Genomic DNA, 26,496 nt, shown 5'->3' with positions numbered 1-26,496 from the left:
GAGAAGCGGGGAAGGCAGCCCAGCCTTGCACCCTGCTGGTCCTGGCTGGGGGGAGGTGGAGATGCCAGTGGAGAGGAGGAGGCCCCAGACCAGAAGGACCATTCTCCACCAGCCCTTACCGAGTGGTTGCCGTGGCCCAGCCGTGTGTGGGAGGCTGTGGTCAGGGAGGGGAGAGTGCTGGCAGGGTGGATGGCTGGGCTGGCTTCCCTCTCCCAGCGCAGTGGACCAGGCCGGCCTCCCTGGTGTGCCGGCCAGAGGGTGGGTGGCAGAGGGAAGTCTGGCGCCTGCTCCTGTCCCAGGCAGTGTGTGCTGCAGCTCTTGCCCTGATAACCCCTGACCTGGCACGCGACCAGCCGGCTCTACCGAGGGCTTGCCCTGGCACCTCCCCTGTCCCCAGGAACCAGGGTGTGTGCGTGTGTTCACGCACACTTTAAGTGGACTTTAACCCCAATTGTCCCCCTTGAGATTTGCTGGCTGGTCATGGCCTTGGGGACAGAAGATCCTAGAAGGATTCAGGTCCTGGTTCTATATGCCCTGGGCCTCAGTTTTCCCATCTGTTCAATGAAGAGGGGTCAGATGCCCCCCCACCCCCCGCAAGGAGTTGGTAAGGTCCTGCCCAGGGTGGTCCATCACCCTCATTGTTTTGTCCCCAGGAAGCGGGGCATCACCCTCCCTGCCAACACACCAGAGGAGCTGCAGGACATCATCGGCATGGACAAGCCACTCAGCCTCCCAGGCTTCCTGGCCAAGTTCGCCTACTACATGCCCGCCATCGCGTAAGTCTTCCCACCCGCCCCGAACCCTGGGCAGCGTCGGTCCCTGTGCCCACATCGGGCTGCCTGCACACCTCAGCCTGTGGGGTGGGAGAAGGCGCTGTATAACCCTGCTCTGCCTCTCACCATTGTGTGCACTCCTGTGAATCTCTCCATGCTTTTGGGCCTCGGTTTTCCCTTCTGGGAAATGGGTATGATGGGCTGAACCTCCTTCAACTTCTATAGAAAAGTGACAATGTGGGGGTTAAGAACATAGATCCTAGTATCAGATTCTTTCAAGAAATAACTTCGATGCTGGGCAAATTTGCCCTCTCTGGGCCTCAGTTCCCTTATCTAGACAATGGGGCTTATGACCCTCTCTACCTCCTAGGGCTGAGGTTTGGGATGGACACAGCACTGTCCTCAGCAAGCCTCCTCTTACTAGGAGGACAATTGCTACCTGTATCGACAGCCAGGCACTGCTGTTTTTATGCTACTTTTCATTCCTTCCATTTTTTTTTTTTTTTTGCGGTACGCGGGCCTCTCACTGTTGTGGCCTCTCCCGTTGCGGAGCACAGGCTCCGGACGCGCAGGCTCAGCAGCCATGGCTCACGGGCCCAGCCGCTCCGCGGCATGTGGGATCTTCCCGGACCGGGGCACGAACCCGTGTCCCCTGCATTGGCAGGCGGACTCTCAACCACTGCGCCACCAGGGAAGCCCCCTTCCATTTTTTGATAGCAGAACATCTTAGATATAGAAGAATATAATGTGTGTTCAGTTCACAGGACTATTCTCTTTATAGCTGTCCACAGTCCTGTGAGCTAGACACACTCCTCATTTGCAGAGGAGGAAATGAAGGCTCAGGAAAGTGAAGGAACTTGCCCAGGACCACACAGGTGGCAAGGGGTGAAGCCCAGATTCTCGTCCTGATGTCGCCTTGAGCCTCCTGGCACGAGGCAGAGTTTCCCAAGGCAGGCGAGAATGGGGCCTTGGCGGTCAGTGCTGCCAGAGCTCAGGAGGGGGAAGACGTAGAGGGGGCTGGGGAAGTCAGGGAAGGCTGCCTGGAGGAGAAAGTGTGGACTGGGCCTTGGGAGAGAAAGGCTGTGTTATTGTCCAGAGGGCTGGACCTGAGGAACGGTCTGGAGGATGGGTTGTTGGAGGACCACTGAGGAAGGTGTGTGAGGCCGGTGGAGGCCTTTGGCTGGGTAAGTGGTAGGACAGGAATGAGGAGTCCTGGGGAAGGAAGATGTATGCCAAAGCTGCTGGCTGCTTTCTGGAAGCTTCTGGGCTCTGCCTGGAAGGCATCGACTGCCCCCATCCTTGGCCTGGGTCAGCAGATGGTCTGGCATACATGCTGCCTCTCCCCCGGACGAGGAGCGTCTCCCATGCCACTGCCCAGGTGGCTCCTGTCTCTCGGCCACAAGACAGAAGAGGACCAGCTTCCTGAAGGCTTAAGCCGCTTTTGATTTGCATTTCCTTGGTGACTAGTGATGTCAGGCCCATGAAATGGTTGGCCATTTGTATGTCTTGAGAAATGTCTATTCATGTCCTTTGCCTACTTTTTATCAGTTTTTGTTGCTTGTTTTGCTACTGAATCGTAGGAGTTCCTTCCACACTTTGGGTGTTAGCCCCTTATCAGACGTGTGGTTTGCAAATATTTTCTCCCATTGGTAGGTTGCCTGTCACTCTGTTGATGGTTTCCTTTGCTGTGTAGAAGCTCTTTAGTTTGGTGCAGTCCCCCTTGTCTATTTTTGCTTTTTGTTGCCTGCGTGTGTCCTTTTCTCCTATTTCTTCTCCCTGCTGGCCTACACCTATCACTCAACAAATATTTCAGTGGCTGCAATGTCCTAGGCTCTGTCCTTGGCTGAGGGATCGTAACCGAAGAGACAGAGGGAGGGGTCCTTGTCTCATGGAGACTATGTTCTAGTTGGGGAGGTGAAAGCCAGCTAATAAAGAAACCACGTGATCTGTGATGTCGAGTGGTGATAAGGGCCATGGAGAAAACTGAAGCCCAGGGGAAGAGGTGAAAAAGGGTGAGGAGATGTTTTAAAATGAGGTGGTCAGGGCTTCCCTGGTGGCACAGTGGTTGAGAGTCCACCTGCCGATGCAGGGGACACGGGTTTGTGCCCCGGTCCGGGAAGATCCCACATGCCGTGGAGCAGCTGGGCCCGTGACCATGGCCGCTGAGCCCCTGTGCGTCCGGAGCCTGTGCTCTGCAACGGGAGAGGCCACAACAGTGAGAGGCCCGCGTACCGCAAAATAAATAAATAAATAATAAATAAATAAATAAATAAAATAAGGTGGTCAGGGAAGGCTTCCCCGAGGAGGTGAGGCTGGAGGCGGACTCTGAATGGAGGGAGGAGGGAGCATAGGGTGATCTGGGTGAAGAGCCTGCAGGCTGGGGTGCTGCAAACACGGAGGCCCCAAAGTGGGAACAAGCTTGGTTGTTCGCTGGACAGAAAGAAGGCCCTGGAGGAGTCATGGAAGGAGCGGGAGGCTGGCAGGGGCCCAGATTACTCAGGCCTTGTGGGGGGTTGGGAGGTGGGGTTGAGGCTTACTCTACGAGGTGGGAGGCCATTAGGGTTCAGAGTGGAGGAGTGATGTTGATCTCCTTTTTTTTTTTTTTTGCCCACTCTGCACAGCTTGTGGGATTTTAGTGCCCCGACCAGGGATTGAACCAGGGCCCTGAGCAGTGAGAGCATGAAGTCCTAACCACTGGACTGCCAGGGAATTCCCTCTTTGATTTCCATTTTTAAAAGATTGAGCTAGCTGCTCTACAGGGGCAAGCGTGGAGACCAGGAGGCCAGTTAGAGAGGTGAGGTGGTTAGAACCAGGGCGGAGGTGGCGAGAACTGGCATCGAGTTTGGAAGCAGAGCTGAAAGGACGTGCTGTGCTTCTAGGATTTTCTCCAGCAGATGCCCGGAGCTTTGGGCTGGGTGATGCGAGATTGGGGGGCCACACATGGGTTTGATCTGCTATGGGCAGGGGACAGCTTTGTTATTCCTGGAGCTCCCAAGGGACTTGGGGCAGTTTGTCCCCAGCCACTCTCTTCCCTTCCCAGGGGCTGCCGGGAGGCCATCAAAAGGATTGCCTACGAGTTTGTGGAGATGAAGGCCAAGGAGGGCGTGGTGTACGTGGAGGTGCGCTACAGCCCGCACCTGCTGGCCAACTCCAAAGTGGAGCCGATCCCCTGGAACCAGGCTGAGTGAGTGACCGTCTGGAGGGCTGTGCTGGTGCTGTGGCAGGGTGGCCTGACCCAAGACCGCGAGGGGCAGCCTGGGAGGCCGTGGCCCAAGCAAGACTTTGGTCTGGCTCCCTGAACTGGCCCACAGCTTATCTAGTGACTCTTAGGGGTCCTATCCTAACCCTGTAACCAAAGTGAGTTTGGCCCACTCCTGCCCCTCTGCCTGGGCCCCAGGGATGTCTAAGCGGTACCACTCAACCACCTTGCTCCCTTCTAGCCATGACTCTGATACTTGTGGACAAGTGGGAATCACAACAGGTGAGCTTAGCTTAGCAGTGCTCTCCATCTTGGGTGGGAGGAGGGCTGTGTCTGACAACCCCCCGAACTGGGACAGTCTTCGCAGGTCTGGAAGCGTCCAGGCAGTTCCAAGGAAGCTGGAAGGGGGTGCGCTAGGGCTTGGGGCTATCTCCCTCGTCCTTTCCTCAGAGGCAGTGGGTTAGTGGGGCTGAGGGCTTCTCCTGGAAGACCCCTCTTCCTCCTCTTTCTCTCCTCCTTTCCTTCCCCTCTTTACTCCCCCGCCTCCCCTCCCTCCTCTGTCCCAGTCCCAGGGCTGTCCTTTAGGTCTGTCTTTGTCTCAGGCCCACCCCTACTCTTCTCTGCACACAGAGGGGACCTCACCCCGGATGAGGTGGTGTGTCTCGTGGACCAGGGCCTGCAAGACGGAGAGCGGGACTTCGGGGTGAAGGTGCGGTCCATTCTGTGCTGCATGCGCCACCAGCCCAGTGAGTGCGACCTCGGCCCCGTCCCTGGCTGCCCATCTGACGCCACCACAACCTCCTGGCCGGGCACAGGGGCCATACCGGTGCCCATGGTCTCTCTTGAGCCCATCAGTTGGACCTCGGGTCTTCCCCCTGGGCAAGCTCGCAACTTCCTGCAACAGAATTTTCTCCCCAGGGAGGCTGAGCCTGGGAGCCACATGACCTGCAGGAGGCTTAAAATCAAGGGAAGCTGAACGACAGAGAAAAGCCTAAGCCTGGTTCCTGTCAGGCCGCAGTCCTCCCTCGAGACCCTGTGGGCCAGGCCCCCTCCTGTCAGGGCTGTGGAACCTGGGACTAGGTCTCAGTGCCAGGGCCTGAGGGGTCTCCCTGTGACTGACACTGGTCACATCTCCAGGGCTTGTGCTTCCAAGGCAGAGCCCTGCTGTGTGACTCTCTCCAGGTCACATCACCTCTCTGGATCTCGGACGTGCCTTGTCACAGGAGGTGATCGTAGTTACCCCATTCTCTGCTCTAAGGAGTAGTGAGCCCACGGCGAGGGGCTAGTGTCACCCTGCAGGGCCTCCCTGTGCAGAGTGGCTTGGAGTATTTTCTCTAATCCTCACAGGGGTCTAGGAGACAGGACCACCATCGTTTATCCCCATTTGACAGATGAGGAAACTGAGGTAGAGAGAGGCTCAATCAGGAAGGCACCAAGCCCGGAGCAGAACCCAGGGCCATCTGGTTCCAAAGCCTGTGGCTGGTCATTCTTCTTAAAACACTTCACAATGACCAACGTCGGCAATGTGTTTAGTAACACTACTGGGAGCTGTCTTAGGTTTAAATGTTAAACTGTGCGGACCTCCATCTCATCTGCTAAGTGGAGGTGGGTGTGGGGATCGAAAGAGAATTGCTATTTGTCGTTTACTGAGCCCAGGCCCTGACCTCGGTGTCTCACACGTGCGGCCCCGGCAAAGCCTCGCTGTGACCGTGAGCCACAGCACACGGCCCCCCTCTGCGAGGAGAGGATGCTAAGGCCCCGAAGGCCGCGGGGTCAGACCTGGAAGATGCGACACTGGGCCCTCTGCCTTGTGCTGGCCTTGGGTGGGAGGGCTGGGAGGGTCTCTCTCCTCCGTGCTGCTGCCAGAGGCCCGGCGGGCATCTCGCCCACAGGCTGGTCCCCCGAGGTGGTGGAGCTGTGTAAGAAGTACCGGCAGCAGACCGTGGTGGCCATCGACCTGGCCGGAGATGAGACCATCCAAGGCAGCACCCTCTTCCCTGAACACGTGCAGGCCTACGCGGTGGGTCCTGGGGGACGGAGGCAGAGGAGAGGCTGGCTCTGGGGGAGCCCCGTGGGGAGCTGGTCTCTATACCAGTAGCAGGAAGGCACACCGACGGGGGATCACGAGGCCTCCTGGGCTCCCAAGTGCGTGTGACTGGGTCTAGGAGCTCTAGAAGTTGGGAATCTGGTATGAAAGAAAAAACCCCGCTTGGTGCTGGAGGGTCCCGTGTTGGAGCCTTTAGGCCTAATGATTCGCTGTGTGACCTTGGGCGAGACTGTCTCTTCGCTGGGCCTGTTTCATCTGCTGGGATGACTGTGTTGGAGCAGACGTCCCGAAGCCTCATGCTGTGCTTCCCGTGGAAGGGGTGAAGCATGGGCCACAGAGTAGGGGCTCTGGAATCTCTTCCTAGCGGTCTGACCCTGGTCGTGATACCTAATTCTCCTGAGTTTCAGTCCCTCCCCGCTCCCTGTAAGATAGGTATTAGAGCAGTTGTGAATATGACGTAAGGTATCTAAACCATTTCCTACAGTGTCTGACTCGTAATAACTGTCTAATAAAGGAGGGCTACCACTTAAATGATTACAAAAACGAAACCCACCCGACCTCCCTGTCTGGGAGCCAGCCAGGTGGACTCAGCCCCAGAGTGCAGTGAAGGCAGGGCCTGCGGGGCCGAGCCCCAGGCCACCCCTGACCAAGCCCTCGCCCTTACAGGAGGCCGTGAAGAGCGGCGTACACCGCACGGTCCACGCCGGGGAGGTGGGCTCGGCCGAGGTGGTGAGAGAGGTGAGTGGCTGGGCAGGCGGTGGGGCCCTTCTCCCCGCTCGCCCCGCGGCCCGCGCTGGGTTCCACGCTGCTTGTCAACAGGCCGTGGACGTGCTCAAGACCGAGAGGCTGGGGCACGGCTACCACACGCTGGAGGACCCGGCCCTCTACAACAGGCTGCGGCAGGAAAACATGCACTTCGAGGTGAGGGGCTGGGGAGGGGGAGGTCAGGGGAGCGGTGGAGAGCGCGGGGAGGGTGGGCCGCGGGCCTTGGAGCTGCTGGGTGGGGGGACAAAGGCAGGACTGACGGCTCCTGGGACTCGGCTGCGAGGGGACTCCGCTGTGACCGGGGCGAGAACGGCGCCAGCTGGCCTGAGGACGGGGGTCAGCGGTGGCCCTGGGGGCTTCATGCCAGCCACCCGCCTGCTCTTCCAGGTCTGCCCCTGGTCCAGCTACCTCACCGGCACCTGGAAGCCAGGCACGGAGCATGCAGTCGTTCGGTGAGGCCGGGTCCCCTGGGCTCCGTTCAGTTTTGTACTAGGAAAGCCAAGGGTGGGAAGGGGATGCAGGGACTGGGCGCTGGTCCCTGCGGGGGCTCCTGGGTGTGAAAGCTCTTCAAATGCTTGGGAAGCGGGCGCTACTGTCCCCGTCTTACAAGTGAGGAAGCCAAAGTCTGGATGTGGTGTAACTTGATTATGAGGCCACCAAGCTATTGGATAGCACAGCTGGGGGCCCTGTAGCTCATCCAGCTATAGCAGAATGCCCTGCTACCCCAAGGGAAACTTCCACACTCCAGATTCCACCTCCTAGGAATTAGGAAGGTGAGTCTCTCTTGCTCACGTAGTCTCTGCTCCTGGCCCCTCTGGGCATTCCCCCAGCACATCCTGAAGCTTTCCCCAGGAGAGCCTGTCCCGTCCCACCCCACCCCGATGCTGCCCCATAGGCTTAACTAAGAAGCTCTGGCCCTTCTTCAGGTTGCCCTGGGACTGAGCCCTGGGCGAGGCCTCAGGAGGGCAAAGCTGACCCAGAAGTTCACTAAGAACTCGGGGTGACCATATTCAGGCCAGCACTGATGGTCTGTCCGCCAAGCTTACGAGAAGGAGAGGAGCTTGGGCTCGCTCACACTCTGATTACAAGGCGGGCCTGAGCTGCTTTAGGAGTGTGGAGTGTGCAGTACCTACAGGACACCCAAGTGGAGGCTCTTGGAGGCATGTGGGCATACAGCCTGTGGGCTGGAGAAAGACTCAGAGTCACCTAGAGATACGGTGGTTGAAGGAGAAGTGACGGCCTCAGCAGACGGTGGAGCACGAGGGCCTAGGATTCTGGTAACTGACTACTGCTGAACTGAATGAGTGAGCATTTTCAGAACTCTAATGGAAACTGATGGATTCTTAAAAGTGCCAACAAAAGATCAAGATGAAAAAATAAACTAATTCCATGGGACTGAGTGAACCGATGAGGATGATTATAATTTTTGTGATTTTCTGATTGCATAAAAAAAAAAAAGAGGGCCTAGGCGAGAATCCAGGACAGTGACATTGAAGGCACAGGCAGGAGGAAAGCCAGAAGCGCGGTGTCCAAGAAATCTAGGGAAAAGGTCAACAGTATAAAATTCTGCTCCACCAGTCGGGTGAGGTTAGAGCTAGGAAAAGTCCATTGGATTTAATAAGATGGTGGTCAGGGACTATGCTAAGAACAGTCCCCATGGCGTATCTATCTGATGAGTCAGCCCAGGGGGGCTGAGGACGGTTGGTGAAGGGGGCAGACAACTCTCGCAGAGTGCGGCTGTGGAGGGCAGGGCCAGAGAGGGGGGTGGCTAGAGCGGGCTGTTGCTTTTCTGGCCTCGCCAAGCCGGCCCCTCTCCTGCCTTTGCCTGGCTCGGGCCTGGCTGGATGGCTTTAAGTCTTGAGTTGCTAGTAATGTGGCCTTGGACAAGTCTCCCGAGTTCCCTGAATTTGTGTCTTCCTCCGTACAACGAGGAGAACCTCCAGGCCTGTCCAAGGGTGCCGCGCGGTTCAAAGGAGTGTGGATGTCCACGTGCAGAGACTGTTTACACAGCAGTAATGGGAGGCGCTTCTCCCCCCCCACCCCCCTGCATTGTCCAGGTTCAAAAACGACCAGGCTAATTACTCCCTCAACACGGATGACCCACTCATCTTCAAGTCCACCCTGGACACTGATTACCAGATGACCAAACAGGACATGGGCTTCACTGAAGAGGAGTTTAAGAGACTGGTGAGTGGGTGTGTGCCTTGACTCTGGGCCCTGGGAGTGTGTGAGGCCTGCAGGTCCTGTCCAGGGCCCGGAAGCCCTGGAGAATGAGGGGTGAGTCTGCTGCAACAGGCCAGGCCAAGGCAGACCTGGAGTTTGATGCCTTCCACGGAGAAGACATCTTCGGCTGAGATCCTGACCTAGGACTGGGTTTTTTATCCTCTGCTTCGGTCAAGTGCCTTGAAAGACTCTGAAAGCTGTGAACCATCTCCCCAGAAAGGTGTGCTCAGCTATACATTTTGCACACACTTTTCAGGCCACTCAGAGACCCCAGGATGAGCCCTTGATTTCAGTCGTTTTGATATCCCAAGTCTGGCCCTGCAGGACTGTCTCTCTGGCGCCACACATCCCACCCCGCCTCTCAAAGGTTTCTCCAGCCTCCCTGCCACATCTGTGTGTCACGTCCTGCCACGTTAAGAACACACAACCTCACAGTCTCTGCTCTGGCAGGTGCTGCCACGTGACCTTGGACAAGGCCTCACCACTCTGAGCTTAACGAATTGCCCATGTTTAATGGACTGTCACTAGATTACTAAGGACTCCCTCCTATACTCTCTGGTTTCACACTGTCCGCCGTGCTGGCCCTTCCAGAACATCAACGCGGCAAAGTCCAGTTTCCTCCCAGAAGATGAGAAGAGGGAGCTTCTTGATCTGCTCTATAAAGCCTATGGGATGCCACCTTTGGCCTCTGCAGGTATGTTTCTGATGGAGCTGCTGGGCTGGTGCCCTGCCCTGGCTCCCACCTGTCTTTCCAGGGACTTCTAGCAAGATATGCCCTCCCTTCCTCTCCCGGGCAGCACCAGGGATGCGTCCTCCCTCACTGCACAGGCTCACTTCCTGCATAATGCTGGGAGGCTGGTCTGAGGAGGAGCCTTTCTCAAGCCCACTCCCAAGGTCTTGGCAACTTGGGGCATCTCGAGGGCTGCCCAAAGCCAAGGGCAGGGAGTTGAGCCCAGGGTGCAGCTAGGTTCTGCTTCCTTCCTTCCTGTGTGGCCTCGACAGAGCCTTTCCTTGCTCCAAGCCTCAGTCTCCCCACCTGTAGAAAGGGGTTCCTCTCTGGCTCTGATGTTCTGTGATTTTTTTTTTTTTTTTAATGTCCTGGGTACTACAAGTTGCCTCACCTTTCTGCGTCTCTTGGCAAGCAGGGCAGTGTCCCTGAGGACAGCGTGGCCGCCTCTCAGAGTCCTCACCCTGTGGATGGAGTCCTCACAACTCCCTTTACTCCTTCCAGGGAGACTATGATTTCCAGAGTCAGCTACTGATGCTCGTGAAGCCCACATGCCTGTTTCTGTACACACATATACCTCCGCCTGGCCATGTCTCTCCTCTGATTGTGTGCCCGGGCCAGGATCAGGGCCTGTGGCTGGTTGAATGTGAATCCCTCCCTCCTCTGGTAACCTGTGCTGAAAATCTGGTGCTTAATAAAGAAAACAACAGCTGGGGTTGTGCGGCATGTGGTGTGTGGCGCTGCGGTCGGGTTTGTGGAGAACGGAAGGAGCCCCTGGGGCCCCCAGACGCGGGCAGCCTGCCCAGCAGCAGGGTCCCGAGAGCCCGGTGGGCTCTGTGAATGGGAAGGGGGGGCAAAGTGGGGCCCAAAGCCTGCTCTCCGTCCAGAAGAAACCAGGCTTCTCTTGAAGGCTTATCTGCTTAAATGCTCCCTGAACTCTTAACCCCCTCCTACTCTAGGTCCTAAGCGGGGAAACCTTCCTTTTGGATTCCCAAAGCTGTGAACTGGGGTGAGAGAGGGTGAGATGGAAGATGATCCTTCAGATACTGGCCTGAGGTGTGGTGCTGGCCTCTGCGGTACCCCGGCATCTTCTCAGGTACTTCATTCCGTGGAAGCCTGGGGCAGCGATGGGTCCCAGCTAATCATGGCCTTGGGGAAACAAGGCCCAGCCCCTGCTTTTGCTGTTTAAAGGAGAAATCATCATCTTAAACCTATCACACAAATCATCAGCATTTATTTCCTGGGTCCTAGGTGTCACTTATCTTGGTAGAAAGGGCAAAGAGTTAATCAGAGTTTTGAGCACAAGATCCCTTCGCTAAAAATGGATCTGTGAAGCTCCATGAGGGAACCTCAGAGCTGCATAGATGGTCAAAGAGTTTAACTTACAATGGCTTCCAAAATAAAAGGTAAGTTGTCAGCTCCCTCCCTCTCTGCTGAGAAAAGGTTTAAAGTTTCTAAAAAGTTTAAAAGTGCTTCTTAAAAAAGGGATAAGAAGGTCCTGACACAGAAGGCTGGCTGGGTTGGAGAAGAGGGGGCAGAGCTAGAATGCGGTCCCTGCCCCAGCTGTTCACCCAGGTGGCAGGACCCAGCCCCCGAGTCCCAGCACCTGCTGAACACATAACATCCTGTGGTTACAGTGTCTTGAAAGTGTACCCGGGCAAGTGAGGAGGTGGTGGGAGCGTGGAGCCTGGGGGTGTGGGCAGAGGGCCTTCCCAGGGTAGGGGCCACGGGAGCCTCTGGGGCTGCCTTTCAGTCTGGCCTGGCTTGCCTGGAACACATTGCTCAGAGGAAAGGCTGCTGGGCCAGTGCCAGGGCTTTCCGTCCACGGCGCGTCACTCTTCCAGCCTCCTCGGGCAAGGTCATGTTCAAGATGACGTGGTCCCATCGCTGCTCTTGGGCTGGTTGCTACCTTCCTTGTCTGGGGTGCCCACCTCCGCCTGTCCTTCTGCAGAGGAGAGAGAAAGGAGCACATACACAAACGTTAATGCATAGAAAGAGGTCCAGAGGGGCCCAGCCACAGCAGTAACAGTGGATAAGCCCTGGGGAGCAGGACAGGATTGGGGGGTAGTAGCTAAAAGGAACTTTAGCCTAGTCTGTAACATTTTAATTTCTACAAAGAAAATGTGCATGTGCTGTTACTAGTATAATTAAAGTGAAGAAAAGGCCAGGATCATGGCTGGATGCTTGTAGCTGGGGAGGGTCAGGATATTTGTGTGGGGCGTCTAGAGTCCCAGCATGTGCTCAGCAAACGGTAGTTCTTGTAAGACAGAGAAGGGCATCAGGAGATGCCAGCCCAGGGGAGCACCAGGGGTGGCCTGCAGCAGGGGCTGGGGTGGAGCCCGTCGCTGTTTCACTGTGCTGTGTCCCCACCAGACCACCCCCATCTCCCTCTCTGGCCTCTGTCTTTGCACCCTTAGGCTAAGCCTTTCACGTGACTAGGGAGACACTACCCTGCGCCCAGATCCTGAGGCTGCAGACTGGCAAGTACTTTCCATGCAGTCATACAGCAGCCTGGAGGCGTGATGAGGGTCCTGATACGACTCGGATGAGCAAAACAAGGCTCACAGAGGTGAACCGAGTTGCCTGAGGGCCAAACAGTGGAGGGAGCAGTGTCCCTTCCGCTAAGAAGGAGCGCTCTCTAGGGCTCGTAAAGACCCATCACTGACACCGCCTCATTCTGCCCTGGTAGCTGGCTTCAGAGGTGGGGTTAGTGGTAGTGAGGGGTGCAGGGAGAACTTGGACACCTGTGCCTCAGGTCACCTCCTATCATGGGGCAGGGCCTGTAGCAAAGGCCGGGTCCCAGAGGGTCCTGGCCCACTGGAAGCCTGACTAATGAGACTGCACTTCAGGCAGATTCCCCAGTCTGTGATGCCCTATTTGGTCCGAAGCCTCCCGTCCTGGCGAGCAAGAATATTTTCGTTAAATTCCGCAGTAACTGCCGCTCTGCCGTTTCCTTGCTGTGGGACCTCAGGCAACTTATTTAATCTCTCCAAGCCTCTGCTTCCTGATCTATGAAGTGAGGATGATGACATCCCTGCCCCTCTGTGGTCACCTGGCACGTGGGACAGCTCAGCCAGGGGCAAGGCTTCTTCTGTGCAGGTCCCAGCTCTCTTCTGGCCCACAGAGAGGTCCCCAAGCATTTTCCTCTCCAACCAGCACCCCTGGGACTCCCTCGGGGCAGTTTCAGAGCATGATTCAGAAAGTTTCCCGGTCCCGTGCTGCCAAGCAGTGCGTTCGTATTCCTTCATGCCCTGCTGGTTGTTTATGTTTCATTATTCGGCCAAGTAAGGAAACGTTTGTGCTCCCCGTGTAAGGAAACATCAGAGAAGACAAAGGTTCGCACACAAAGGGCTTGGGGAGCATTAACACACAGGACTTGGGGAGGCCTGGCCGCCAGGCCTCAGGACAGGCCAAGGCTGTGGCCCCCTCCTCCCCTGCCTGGGCTCCGCCTCAGTTTCCCGGGAGCTTTAGGCAAACAGAAGTTCCAGGGCCTGCAGGATCAGAACCTGTATTCCCCGTACTCCCACTCCCTCGGTGAGTCCGCTGGACTGAGCACGGCTCGCAGACGTGCCAGTGGAAGCTGCTCATTGCAGGGCCTACTGGAAGGCTCCTCGGCCAGTCACTCTGGCCTGCACTGCGCCAGGAGCACCTCACTGCCTTGCGGTGAGCACTACTCCTTCCTCAGGTCCCCTTTTAACTGTCCGTCACCCTGGCAGACAGCTGCCAGGACACCAGGTACCTCAGGGATCTCGAATCAGACGGGGGTGGGAGCAGGCATTAGAGGGCCTGGGCAGGTGGATGAGTGGCTACACTGAGTTGAAGGAGATAGAAAACCGTTCACCAGAGCAGACGCAGATGGCCTGGCAGCAGGCCTGGCGTGGCAGCTGGGCGTGCTGGTCAGTGAACAGCCATTGACTAGGCACCTCTGCCGGGTGCCAAACGCCACCAGGCACCGAGGGCCCAGGATGCGGATCCCAGAGGAGAGGCCCTGTGCTCTGGGGGCTGTGGAGGCGGCCAAGAGAAGAGGCGCCTCCCCTGCCAGAGAGGGGAATGACGGCTTCTCAGCAGAGCGGTCTGGGCCTCTAAGAAAGAGGAAAAGCCAGCCTGGCAAGGGGAGGGCAGGCAGGACCAGACAGAGGGAGAGTACGGCAAGGCCCATCAGGGACTTTCAGGAAATGAAGTCCCTTCCTCAGGCTGGACCAGAGGCGCAGGGGAGAAAGATGGGAGCAGAGGCTGGAGGGGAGCAAGGGTGAGATCCGGGGAGGCTCCCACGCCTGGTGAGGAGTTCAGGCCGCAGGACAAGGGAGGGCAGACAGACCGCTGACGGGACAGCACGGGGAGGGAGGGTGGGGTTCCTGGGGGAGCCAGGACTGGTGAGGGATGTTCTAGCAGAGGAAACCGTGAGATGAAGTGGGGTGGACGCAGGGGCAGAAGCACGATGGGACAGGGGATTTAAATGAACCCTGCTGGCAGCTGTCCACCAGGAGGGTTGGGGCGGGGATGGATCAGGGAGGCCCGGGCAGAGACCGCTGGGGTGCTGGGAGTGGCCTGAGCCAGGTGGTGGCTGTGGGGACAGGGAGAAGCGGAGGGACTGGGGAGGGACCTTGGAGGAGAACTGACAGGGCCTGTGGGTGGACGGGGAGGCTGAGGGGAAAGGGAAGCACCGGGATGCCTGGCCAGAGGGTCCTCACGGCCTGAGACACTGGCACCCTCTAGCCTAGGGAGTGGCTGCCCTCTGCCACTGACCGTGGGCCTGGGGCCTGATTTAAATGCAGTTTCTTCTCTGAGAAAGAGGGGGCAGGCTAGGACTTAAGAGGCCAGTCCCGGAGCCCAGAAGAGGGTCTCCCACCAGGAGTGCTTGAACCCGAGAGTACCCATGGGTTCTGACCTGCGCCCTCAAGGGCTAGCTCGCCCATGTCGCCAGCCAGCTTCCGTACGCTTACGGCCTCGGAGTCTCCCTGGATGTCAGGGACTGCGTTCCGGCGGCCCGTCCGGTCACAGGAGATGAAGTCCGAGTAGGAGGACTCGACCTCCATCATGCCTGTCGCATCGCTCTTCAGGCCTGTGGGGACAAGGGCAGGAGCGCAGAGGTGAACCCTGGTGCATCCTGCACAGGGGACTCAGCTTGGGGCCCAGCACTGATGTCTTTTGACAAACCGACAGTTATTGCCTTGCTCGTTGACAACAAAACAGAAAGCACAGAAAAGTAGAAAGAACAAAATAAGTCATGCATAATTTTATACCCCAAAGGCCACCACCGTTTTAAAGAACATCTTTTGTGTTTTCTCTAAGTAAAGTTCATGATAACTATCTATACATTTATCAACACCACGTACCAGGCGATGGCTAGGGGCCACAGATGCAGCAACGAACAAGTCAGCCGTGGTCCTTGCCCTCAGGGAGCTGACAGTCTACTGGGTCATTTAGCGTAATTACCTAATACCTAAGTAATTACCACAGTGCCCCAGACTTCCAGGGAGAAGGCAGGGTACCAGAGTGACTACCAGGGCCTGACCAAGGCTTGGGGGTCAGGAAGTGACATTTTAGTCAAGAACCTAGTAGGAATAGATAGACAAGGAGTCTAGACAAGGAGTGAGGGGAAGAGCACGTATGAAGGCTCTGTGGAGCAAAGGCACAGTGGGATGGAAGAAACGTAAGTGCCGTGGGCTGGGGAACTGTGGGAGAGGGGCCGAGAGGATGCTGCTGAGTTGGGCAGGGGCCCGATCACATCTTCAATTTGGTCCCTGAGGGGTTGAGGCTCATGAATGTTCAGATTAGTATTTTCAAAGATGACTCTGGCACCTAAGGTGAGCAGACCTGAGTGGGGGCCAGCTAGGGGGCTCCTGCAAAAATTCAGGTGTGAGAAGATGGTGGGTGAAGCAGGGATGGAAGAAGGTATTGCATGCAAAGAGAAATCAAAAGAAAGGGGGAGTAGCAGTACTCATATGAGACAAAACAGACTTTAAAATAAAGGCTGTTATAAGAGACAAAGAAGGAAGGACACTACATAATGATCAAGGGGTCAGTCCAAGAAGAATACATAAGAACTGTAAATATATATGCACCCAACATAGGAGCACCTCAATATATAAGGCAAATACTAACAATCATAAAGGGAGAAATCGACAGTAACACGATAGTGGGGGATTGGAACATCCCACTTTCATCAGTGGACCGATCATCCAGACAGAAAATCAATAAAGAAACACAGGCCTTAAATGACACATTAGACCAGATGGACTTAATTGATATTTATAGAGCATTCCATCCAAAAGCAGCAGAATATACATTCTTCTCAAGTGCACATGGAACATTCTCCAGGACTGACCACATGCTGGGCCACAAAGTGAGCCTCGGTAAATTTAAGAAAAGTGAAATCATATCAAGCATCTTTTCCGACCACAATGCTATGAGATTAGAAATAAACTACAAGAAAAAAAACTGTAAAAAACACAAACATGTGGAGGCTACACAATATGCTACTGAACGACCAATGGATCACTGAAGAAATCAAACAGGAAATCAAAAAATACTTAGAGAAAAATGAAAATGAAAGCACAATGATCCAAAACCTATGGGATGCAGCAAAAGCAGTTCTAAGAGGGAAGTTTATAACAATACAATCCTACCTCAAGAAACAAGAAAAATCTCAAATAAACAACCTAACCTTACACCTAAAGCAACTAGAAAAAGAACAAATAAAACCTACAGTTAGTAGAAGGAAAGAAATCATAAAGATCAGAGCAGAAATAAATGAAACTGAGACGAAGAAAACAATATGAAACTAAAAGCTGGTCCTTTGAAAAGATAAACAAAATCGATAAACCTTTAGCCAGACTCATCAAGAAGAAAAGGGAGAGGACTCAAATCAATAAAATTAGAAATAAAAAAGGAGAAGTTACAACCGACACCACAGAAATACAAAGGATCTTATAAGATTACTAACAGGGACTTCCCTGGCGGTCCAGTAAGACTCCGTGTCCCCAGTGCAGGGGGCCCGGGTTCGATCCCTGGTGAGGGAACTAGATCCCACATGCATGTTGCAACAGAGAAGCCCACATGCCACAACTAAACATGCCACAACAAAGATCCCGCATGCTGCAACTAAGACCCAGTACAGTCTAAAAAAGAAAGAAAAGGACTACTACAAGCAACTGTATGCCAATAAAACAGACAACCTGGAAGAAATGTACAAATTCTTAGAAAGATACAATCTCCCAAGACTGAACCAGGAAGAAATAGAAAATATGAACAGACCCATCACAAGTACTGAAATTGAAACTGTGATTAAAGAACTCCCAACAAACAAAAGTCCAGGACCCAATGGCTTCACAGATGAATTCATTCAAACATTTAGAGAAGAGCTAACACCTGTCCTTCTGAAACTGTTCCACAAAACTGCAGAGGAAGGAAAACTCCCAAACTCATTCTGTGAGGCCACTATCACCCTGATACCAAAACCAGACAAAGATACCACTAAAAAAGAGAAAATTACAGGGCAATACCATTAATGAACACAGACATAAAATTGCTCAACAGACACTTCCCTGGTGGCGCAGTGGTTAAGAATCTGCCTGCCAACACAGGGGACATGGGTTCGAGCCCTGGTCCGGGGAGATCCCACATGCTGTGGAGCAACTAAGCCCATGTGCCACAACTACTGAGCCTGCACTCTGGAGCCCACGAGCCACAAATACTGAAGCCCACCAGCCTACAGCCTGTGCTCCGCAACAAAGAGAAGCCACTGCTTGCTGCAACTAGAGAAAGCTCGCACGCAGCACGAAGACCCAGTGCGGCAAAATAAAAACAAACAAACAAACGAACAAACCACCTCAACAAAATACTAGCAATCTGAATCCAACAGTACATTAAAAGGATCATACACCATGATCAAGTGGGATTTATCCCAGGGATGCAAGGATTTTTCAATATCAGCAAACCAATCAATGTGATAACACCACATCAACAAACTGAAGAATAAAAATCATATGATCATCTCAATAGATGCAGAAAAAGCTTTTAACAAAATTCAACACCCATTTATGATAAAAAAAAAACTCTCCAGGGCTTCCCTGGTGGCGCAGTGGTTGAGAGTCCGCCTGCCGATGCAGGGGACACGGGTTTGTGCCCCGGTCTGCGAGGATCCCACGTGCTGCAGAGTGGCTGGGCCCGTGAGCCATGGTTGCTGAGCCTGCACGTCCGGAGCCTGTGCTCCGCAACGGGAGAGGCCACAACAGTGAAAGGCCCGCGTACCGCAAAAAAAAAAAAAAAAAAAAAAAAAAACTCTCCAGAAAGTGGGCTTAGAGGGAACATACCTCAACATAATAAAGCCATATATGACAAACCTACAGCTAACATCATACTCAACAGTGAAAAGCTAAAAGCATCTCCTCTAAGACCAGGAACAAGAAAGGATGTCCACTCTTGCCACTTTTATTCAACACAGTTTTGGAAGTCCAAGCTACAGCAATCAGAGAAGAAAAAGAAATAAAAGGAATCCAAATTGGAAAAGAGGAGGTAAAACTGTCACTGTTTGCAGATGACATGATACTATACATAGAAAATCCTAAAGACACTACCAGAAAACTACTAGAGCTCATCAATGAATTTGGTACAGTTGCAGGTTACCAAATTAACACACAGAAATCTGTTGCATTTCTATGCACTAACAATGAAAGATCAGGAAGAGAAATTCAAGAAATAATCCCATTTACCACTGCATCAAAAAGAATAAAATACCTAGGAATAAACCTACCTATGGAGACAAAAGACCTGTACTCCGAAAACTATAAGATGCTGATGAAAGAAATCAAAGACAACACAAACAGATGGAAAGATATACCGTGTTCTTGGATTGGAAGAATCAATACTATCAAAATGACTATACTACCCAAGGCAATCTACAGATTCAATGAAATCCCTATCAAATCACCAATGGCATTTTTCACAGAACTAGAACAAAAAATCTTAAAATTTGTATGGAGACACAAAAGACCCCGAATAGCCAAGGCAATCGTGAGAAAGAAAAACCAGGCTCCCTGACTTCGGACTATACTACAAAGCTATAGGCATCAAAACAGTATGGTACTGGCACAGAAATAGAAATATAGATCAATGGAACAGGATAGAAAGCCCAGAAATAAACCCACGCACCTGTGGTCAATTAATCTACAACAAAGGAGGCAAGACTATACAATGGAGGAAAGACAATCTCTTCAATAAATGGTGCTGGGAAAACTGGACAGCTACATGTAAACACATGAAATTAGAATACTCTATAACACTGTACACAGACATAAACTCAAAATGGATTAAAGACCTAAATTTGAGACCAGATGCTGTAAAACTCTTAGAGGAAAACATAGGCAGAACACTCTCTGGCATAAATCGCAGCAATATCTTTTTTGATCCATCTCCCAGAGTAATGGAAATAAAAACAAAAATAAATGGGATCTAATTAAATTCAAAAGCTTTTGCACAGCAAAGGAAACCATAAACAAAATGAAAAGACAACCCACAGAATGGGAGAAAATATCTGCAAATGATGTCACCGAAAAGGGATTAGTTTCCAAAATTTACAAACAGCTCATGCGGCCTAATCTCATCAAAACAAACAACCCCATCAAAAAATGGGCAGAAGATCTAAGTAGACACTTCTCCAAAGAAGACATACAGATGAAGAGGCACATGAAAAGATGTTCAACATCGCTAATTATTAGAGAAATGCAAATCAAAACTAAAATGAGATATCACCTCACACCAGTCAGAACGGCTATCATCAAAAAATCCACAAACAACAAATGCTGGAGAGGGTGTGGAGAGAAGTGAACCCTCCTACACTGTTGGTGGGAATGTAAATTAGTGCAGCCACTATGGAAAACAGTATGGGTTCCTTAACAAACTAAAAATTGATCTACCATATGATCCTGCAATCCCACTCCTGGGCATGTACCCGGAGAAAGACATGGTCTGAAAGGATACATGCACCCCAGTATTCACTGCAGCACTGCTGACAATAGCCAAGACATGGAAGCAACCTAAATGCCCAATGACAGAAGAATGGATAAAGAAGATATGGTACATATATACAATGGAATATTACTCAGCCTTTAAAAAGAATGAAATAATGCCATTTGCAACAACATGGATGGACCTAGAGATTGTCATACTGAGTGAAGGAAGTCAGACAGAGAAAGAGAAATATCATATGGTATCACTTATATGCAAATCAAAAAAGATACAAATGAACTTATTTATAAAACAGAAACAGACTCACAGACTTAGAGAACGAGCTTATGGTTACCAGGGGGGAAGGGTGGGGAAGAGGAATAGTTAGGGTGTTTGAGATTGACGTGTACACACTGCTATATTTAAAATGGATAGGACTTCCCTGGTGGCGCAGTGGTTAAGAATCTGCCTGCCAATGCAGGGGACACGGGTTTGAGCCCTGGTCCGGGAAGATCCCACATGCCATGGAGCAACTAAGCCCGTGTGCCACAACTACTGAGCCTGTGTTCTAGAGCCCGCAAGCCACAACTACTGAGCCTGCGTGCCACAACTACTGAAGCCTGCGCACCTAGAGCCCATGCTCCGCAACAAGAGAAGCCACCGCAATAAGAAGGCCGCACACCGCAACAAAGAGTAGCCCTGGCTTGCTGCAACTAGAGAAAGCTCACGCGGAGCAACAAAGACCCAACGCAGCCAAAAAAATAATAAATAAATAAAACCTTACTTAAAAAAAAAAAAAAACAATTGTGCTGAAAATGGATAACCAACAAGGACCTATTGTACAGCACAGGGAACTCTGCTCAATATTCTCTAACAACCTAACTGGGAAAAGAATCTGAAAAAAACAGATACATGTATATGTATAACTGAATCACTTTGTTGTACACCTAAAACTAACACAACATTGTTAATCAACTATACTCCAATATAAAATAAAAAGTTAAGAAAAAAAACAAAGATGGTGGGTGAAGGAAGGAGGTGGTGACGGACAGACACATTCTAGATGTAATCTGGAGGGTGAATCACCAGGACTTGGTGTTTGGCTGACAGGGAAGTGAGCTTTCTGACATGAATAAGTAGGTGGATGGAGGATGGTTCATGAGATGGGGGATGGATTGGGAGGAAAGACAGGAAATTAGGAGTTACTGCTACAGAGATGGTGGTTAATAGCCCTGCTGGTTGATTTTACAGCTGAGAGAGAAAAGAAGAGAACCACATATATAAAGAAGAGCCATATACATGTAAAAAAGGATTTGTGAGCTCATACTATGGTACACTGTATTTTATAGCTTACTGTTTGAAACTCCCTAAAACATGTCATGAAGGTTCCCTCTAGATGATTTTTGTATATGCACCATGATATATTTGATGAGTCCCCTAGAAATGAACATGGAGGCACTTTCCCATTTTCCATCACTATGGACAGCACTAGGTCTTTATGTAAATATTTGTGCCTATGTCTAATTATTTCCTTAGAGTGTATTCCTAGAAGTAGAATTGCTAAGCTAAAGGGAAGGGTGAAATAATATTTAAGACACATTATTTTGATACATTTCCAAGTTGCTTTCCGGAATGACATAATGGTATTTATAATAACAGAAAAAGATGAGGAAATAAAACATAAATTCAGTTCTGTTCCTATTTATATTCCCACCAGCAGCCTGTAAGACTGCCGGTTTATCTGCACCCTTGTCAACAATGGGTATTGCTATTATATATATATATTTTTTTAAAAGGCTAATCTGCTAGGGGAATACGAGTATCTCTCTTTGAGCACCTATGATTTCCTGAAGGCAATCAAATCACACAAGTCAGGCCGTGGACTCTGGCCACTTGGCACACCCTGAGTTAGCGAGGGATGGGGGGGTCTAAGCCACTGGCTTGACCAGGAGCTCACAGTCCTCTAGGTGAGATGGGCCCAGCCAATTCCAGTTTTAGACACCCGTAGGTAAATGCCAATGCTCTTTATAGTATGAGGATGTTTACTGCACATCCTAGGTCAGTGATAGGGAAGCTCCCAAATGTCCCTCAAAAGGCTAGGCATTAAACGAATTATAAAATATTAACAAAAAAATACCCTGCACCCGATGGACCTGTACTGATGGCAAAGTGTCTGAGATAAACCGTTAATTGCAAAATGCAGGTTGCAAAACAACACCTTAAAGAAAACCCAGTTTCAACTCATACAACTCAACAACAAAAAAACAACCCAATCAAAAAATGGGCAGAAAACCTAAATAGACATTTCTACAAAGAAGACATACAGATGGCCAATAGGCACGTGAGAAGATGCTCAACGTTGCTAATTATTAGAGAAATGGAAATCAAAACTACAATGAGGTACCACCTCACACCAGTCAGCATGGCCATCATTAAAAAGTCAACAAATAACAAATGCTGGAGAGGGTGTGGAGAAAGGGAACCCTCCTACACTGCTGGTGGGAAAGTAAGTTGGTGCAGCCACTATGGAGAACAGTATGGAGGTTCCTCAGAAAATTAATATGATCCATATGATACAGCAATCCCTCTCCTGTGCATATATCCAGACAAAACTATAATTCAAAAAGATGCATGCACCCTTATGTTCATAGCAACACTATTCACAATAGCCAAGACATGGAAACAACCTAAATGTCCATTGACAGATGAATGGATAAAGAAGATGATACATTTATACAATGGAATACTCCTCATCCATAAAGAATGAAATAATGCCATTTGCAGCAACATGGATGCAACTAGAGATTATCATACTAAGTGAAATAAGTCAGAAGGACAAATACTATGATATCACTTATATGCAGAATCTAAAATATGACACAAATGAACCTATCTATGAAACAGAAGCATAGAGAACAGACTGGTGGTTGCCAAGGGGGAGGGGATTGGGGGAGGGATGGAGTGGGAGGCTGCGGTTAGCACATGTAAGCTATTATATACAGAATGGATAGACAACAAGGTCCTACTGTATAGCACAAGGAACTATATTCGTTATCCTATGATAAACCATATGGGAAAGAATATGAAAAAAGAATGTATGTATAACTGAATCACTTTGCTGTACAGCAGAAATTAATACAACATTGTAAGTCTATACTTCAATTGAAAGAAAGAAAGAAGACCCAGTTACTATGGGGAAAGATAGCAGATACGAGAAAAAAAAACCTTGCCAAGTGTGGTACTTTGTGTCTAAGGGAAACTTTCACTTCTAAGACTAAATTTTTATAATGGTAGTTTTTATAAGCCCAAGTTACTGTGCGACGCTTTCAGAAAGTAACTGACATTGGCAGGAAGCAGCTGGAAAGCAGCCAGGGTGGGGCTCAGTAACGAGTGTGTGTGCGTGTGTGCGCGTGCGTGTGCACACACGCGCGTTGTGTGAAAAGTGGGGCTAGCCACTATGGAGGGCTGGACCACATCTCCCCACAACACCTAGCTCAGGAGAGACACCTAAAGAATGAACTAGGGGCACTCAAAGATCAGACAGGGGAGACAGGGAGGCGGCCTGTAGTAGACAGAAAAGAACAAGAGACGTGACCTTGTGCTATGAACCTAGCTCTGCCACCAGACCCTGAGCAAGACTGCCCCTCTCTGGGCCTCCGTTTCCAGGTCTGTAAAATAGAATAAAGGCGGGGCCAGAATTTGGTTCAAGGTAGCCCCCTCCCCAGCTCCAGCAGGGGGCACACCCAGCCTATCTTTCTAAGCTGACTTGAGAGAAAGAAGTTGCCCTGGTTGTGTTTCCGGCTCTTTCTCAGCAAAAAGAACTCTGAACTCTCTGAAGTCCCAGAGGTGGTTCTTCTGTAGGTCACAGAAGTTTCACTTCTACACTCTCCCTCTGGGGAAACTGCTCAAAGCTTGAGAACAGGGCAGTGACCTGTTGCAATAACAGCAGTAACACAGAATAAAAATTATGATGACAGTTCTAACAATAATCGTAAAGGTAACACTTATCAAGTCATCATGTTTTCCATACCTCGCTTACTAAATTGCCACAGCAGCCTCTGAGGTCTGCGAGGTGAGTTTATAACCACGACTTGGGAAGGTCTCAGGCGGACCCATACCTGCCGGTGGGAAGGAGACACTGGGCAGGCCACGCCAGCCCCCGGGCCCCTTCTCCTCAGTCCTTTTCCTCCAACTAGGCCGTTGGCTCCATGAGAACTGGTATTCCTGTCTGGATTTTCACCAGACCAGACTGAAAGGCCTAATCCTGGCAGCTAATAACCATATGCTTCTGGCTGCTCCATCCTCAGATTCTCAACCAGGGCCTGGCAAAGAACAGGTACTAAATAATTACTTGCCAAATTAAACCTGCATCTCTCTGTCTACCTATCTGTCTACCTTCCCTCCATCCCTCTTTCCCTATCTGTGGAAACCATAAAGTGACTCACTCCTTTGGCCAGTGGGAAAGGCCTCTGTCCGCTATAGATGGCTGTGCTGATGTTCTGGTCCAGGATCTCTAGCATCTGACACTGGGGATGGATGGAGTTACAGGCTCCATCTAAAAGGCCAGCTTCCTGCTGGAACTGACACCCTGGGGCTTTGGCTCCTGCCCTCACCTGGCTGACCTTACAGGCTGCCCAGGGTAGGAAGCTGACTTTCCTGGCTTCGAGAGGGAAGCGTACCAAGCTCAAAGGCCAATGCTGCAAAAAACCAACCGTGGCCAGTGTGCTCCGGCTGCCATCCCTATCCCCCCAGAGAAGACCAATTCCAAAGACAGGTCTGGGGGTGGGGTGTGTCTGGGGAGTTCTCTGACACACAGCACAAGCACACGGTTTCGTTTTTCTTCAACATTTGTATTCTTCCCTTACTCTCTGCTCTTAAAGTCAACAGTAAGTGGGGAAATACAAGAAAGAATCCTCAGAGTTGGAAACTGCATCAGAAAACGGTAATTCTCAGACTCTGTTAAGGAGAGTACGAACGCCAGGACCGCTCTGAGGAGTGACTTAACATGATACATCAAGAAATCTCACCTTTTTTCATATCCTTGAGCCACTAAGTCAGCTTATAATACTTTCTTCTAAGAACGTAATCCATGTTGTGCATGAGGATAAATGTTCAAAGATGTTCATCACAGTATTACTTGTAATAGTCAAAAACTAAAGACACCAAAATGAGCTCCTAAGTGGGCATGTCACAGGTCCTAAATGGACAATAGAGAAATATATACATATTTAACTGATTTGTATCTAAATGAAATACCATTCAGGTATTAAAATGTTTGTGAAGTTTTTAAGAGACTGGGAAATAGACTGTTCACACAGATTGTTCACACAGATTGTTAAATGAAGAATCTCAATGATATGATCACATATCAATATTATTTAATTAAATTATGAATAATTTTTAAATTTTCTGTGGTTTTTTTTTCAGTGAAAGAATTCACTTTATTTTTAAATTATTTCATTTTTGAATATGTGTGTGTATGGTATGAAACTCAAGAAGTATGAAAGGAGGGACTTCCCTGGTGGCACAGTGGTTAAGAATCCGCCTGCCAATGCAGGGGACATGGGTTCGAGCCCTGGTCCGGGAAGATCCCACACGCCACGGAGCAACTAAGCCCGTGCGCCACAACTACTGAGCCTGTGCTCTAGAGCCCGCGAGCCACAATGACTGAGCCCGCATGCCACAACTACTAAGCCCGTGCGCCTAGAGCCTGTGCTCCGCAACAAGAGAAGCCACCACAATGAGAACCCTGAGCACCACAACGAAGAGTAGCCCCCGCTCGCCACAACTAGAGAAAGCCCACTCACAGCAACGAAGATCCAACGCAGGCAAAAAAAATATATATATATATGAAAGGAAAAAGAGTAAGAGCTCAGTGGCCTCCTTGGACTCAGACACCTTCCCCCCACCAGGCAAGCACCTTCTTGTGTCCTCCCAAGATAATCCAGGCAACGAACATATTCCCTCCTGCCCTCCCTTCCTTCCTTCTTCTTTTATTTAAAACAAAAGTTGTTTTCCGTCTCGCTTTTTTCACTCAAAAATACTTCCTGGAAACAATTCCAGATCATCCTGAAGCCACTGCAGCACTGATTATATAAAAACTCTAGAAACAAACCCAAAGTCCTTATACTACAAGATAACTTTATTTTTTTAATTGGTTGCGTGGTGTCTGCTGTCTCACTGATTTCTTGAGTGATAAACTTTGGGGTTGTTTCCATAAAAGTAGAATTGCCACATTAAAGGGTATGTAAATTTAAAAAGTTGAATAGAGCCAAATTTCCCCCACAGCGGTTAATTCCCATTGGACACATGTGAGGAGCACCCTGCGGCACCACATTCTCATCAACAGTCTTTCCCCCCCGGTCTGAACGGTGAGAAGAGTCCCCCGCTGTTTCAGCTTGTACTGCTCCTGTGTGTGCAACTGAGCATCTTTCCACGTGTATTTCCTTTTCTGCGCGTTGTTTATTCAAATCCTTTTGCCCATTTTTCTCTTAGATCGTAGCCCTTCTTCTTATTGATTTGTAGGAGTTATTTATGTATCAATATTAAGACAATTAGTCTTTTGCCTTAAGAGGCGTTACAAGTATTTTTTACTTGTTATTTATTCTCTGACTTTATCGCTGACGTTTCTCCGCATGCACACTTTTTCTGTTCTTGTAGTCAAACTGATCCGTATTTTACTTTTCGGTTTCCTGCTTCTGGATCATACTTGGAAATGTCTTCCCCATTCTGAGATTAGTAAAGAATCCTCTCTTGCTTATTTGTTGTACTTTCATGGCTTTATTTTTCATATGTAAAACTTTGATTGATCTGA

At 50.7% G+C, this 26,496-nt stretch overlaps 2 protein-coding genes across 2 annotated transcripts in view; one reads left to right on the top strand and one right to left on the bottom strand.

The window, feature by feature from the left end:
* The window catches only part of ADA (adenosine deaminase), a 36,056-nt gene extending 25,600 nt beyond the window's left edge, over positions 1–10,456 (top strand). Inside the window, exons 3-12 of the mRNA XM_065892425.1 lie at positions 654–776; positions 3,814–3,957; positions 4,603–4,718; positions 5,865–5,992; positions 6,686–6,757; positions 6,839–6,940; positions 7,172–7,236; positions 8,842–8,971; positions 9,599–9,701; positions 10,153–10,456. Of these exons, the coding sequence (XP_065748497.1) occupies positions 654–776; positions 3,814–3,957; positions 4,603–4,718; positions 5,865–5,992; positions 6,686–6,757; positions 6,839–6,940; positions 7,172–7,236; positions 8,842–8,971; positions 9,599–9,701; positions 10,153–10,166 (997 nt within the window). The 3' untranslated portion in view covers positions 10,167–10,456. The remainder of the gene's footprint in view (positions 1–653; positions 777–3,813; positions 3,958–4,602; positions 4,719–5,864; positions 5,993–6,685; positions 6,758–6,838; positions 6,941–7,171; positions 7,237–8,841; positions 8,972–9,598; positions 9,702–10,152) is intronic.
* A 492-nt stretch (positions 10,457–10,948) lies between these two features.
* Positions 10,949–26,496, bottom strand: part of PKIG (cAMP-dependent protein kinase inhibitor gamma) — a 37,269-nt gene continuing 21,721 nt past the window's right edge. Inside the window, exons 3-4 of the mRNA XM_065892749.1 lie at positions 14,623–14,796; positions 10,949–11,679 (exon numbers count right to left, since the gene is read on the bottom strand). Coding sequence (XP_065748821.1) covers positions 11,600–11,679; positions 14,623–14,773 — 231 coding nt within the window. The 5' untranslated portion in view covers positions 14,774–14,796 and the 3' untranslated portion in view covers positions 10,949–11,599. The remainder of the gene's footprint in view (positions 11,680–14,622; positions 14,797–26,496) is intronic.

This window comes from Phocoena phocoena, chromosome 15 (genome assembly GCF_963924675.1).
Source record: "Phocoena phocoena chromosome 15, mPhoPho1.1, whole genome shotgun sequence".
Lineage (NCBI taxonomy): Eukaryota > Metazoa > Chordata > Mammalia > Artiodactyla > Phocoenidae > Phocoena > Phocoena phocoena.
Note: the sequence above shows the minus strand (reverse complement) of the source record. Positions and strands in the feature narration are given on the sequence as shown.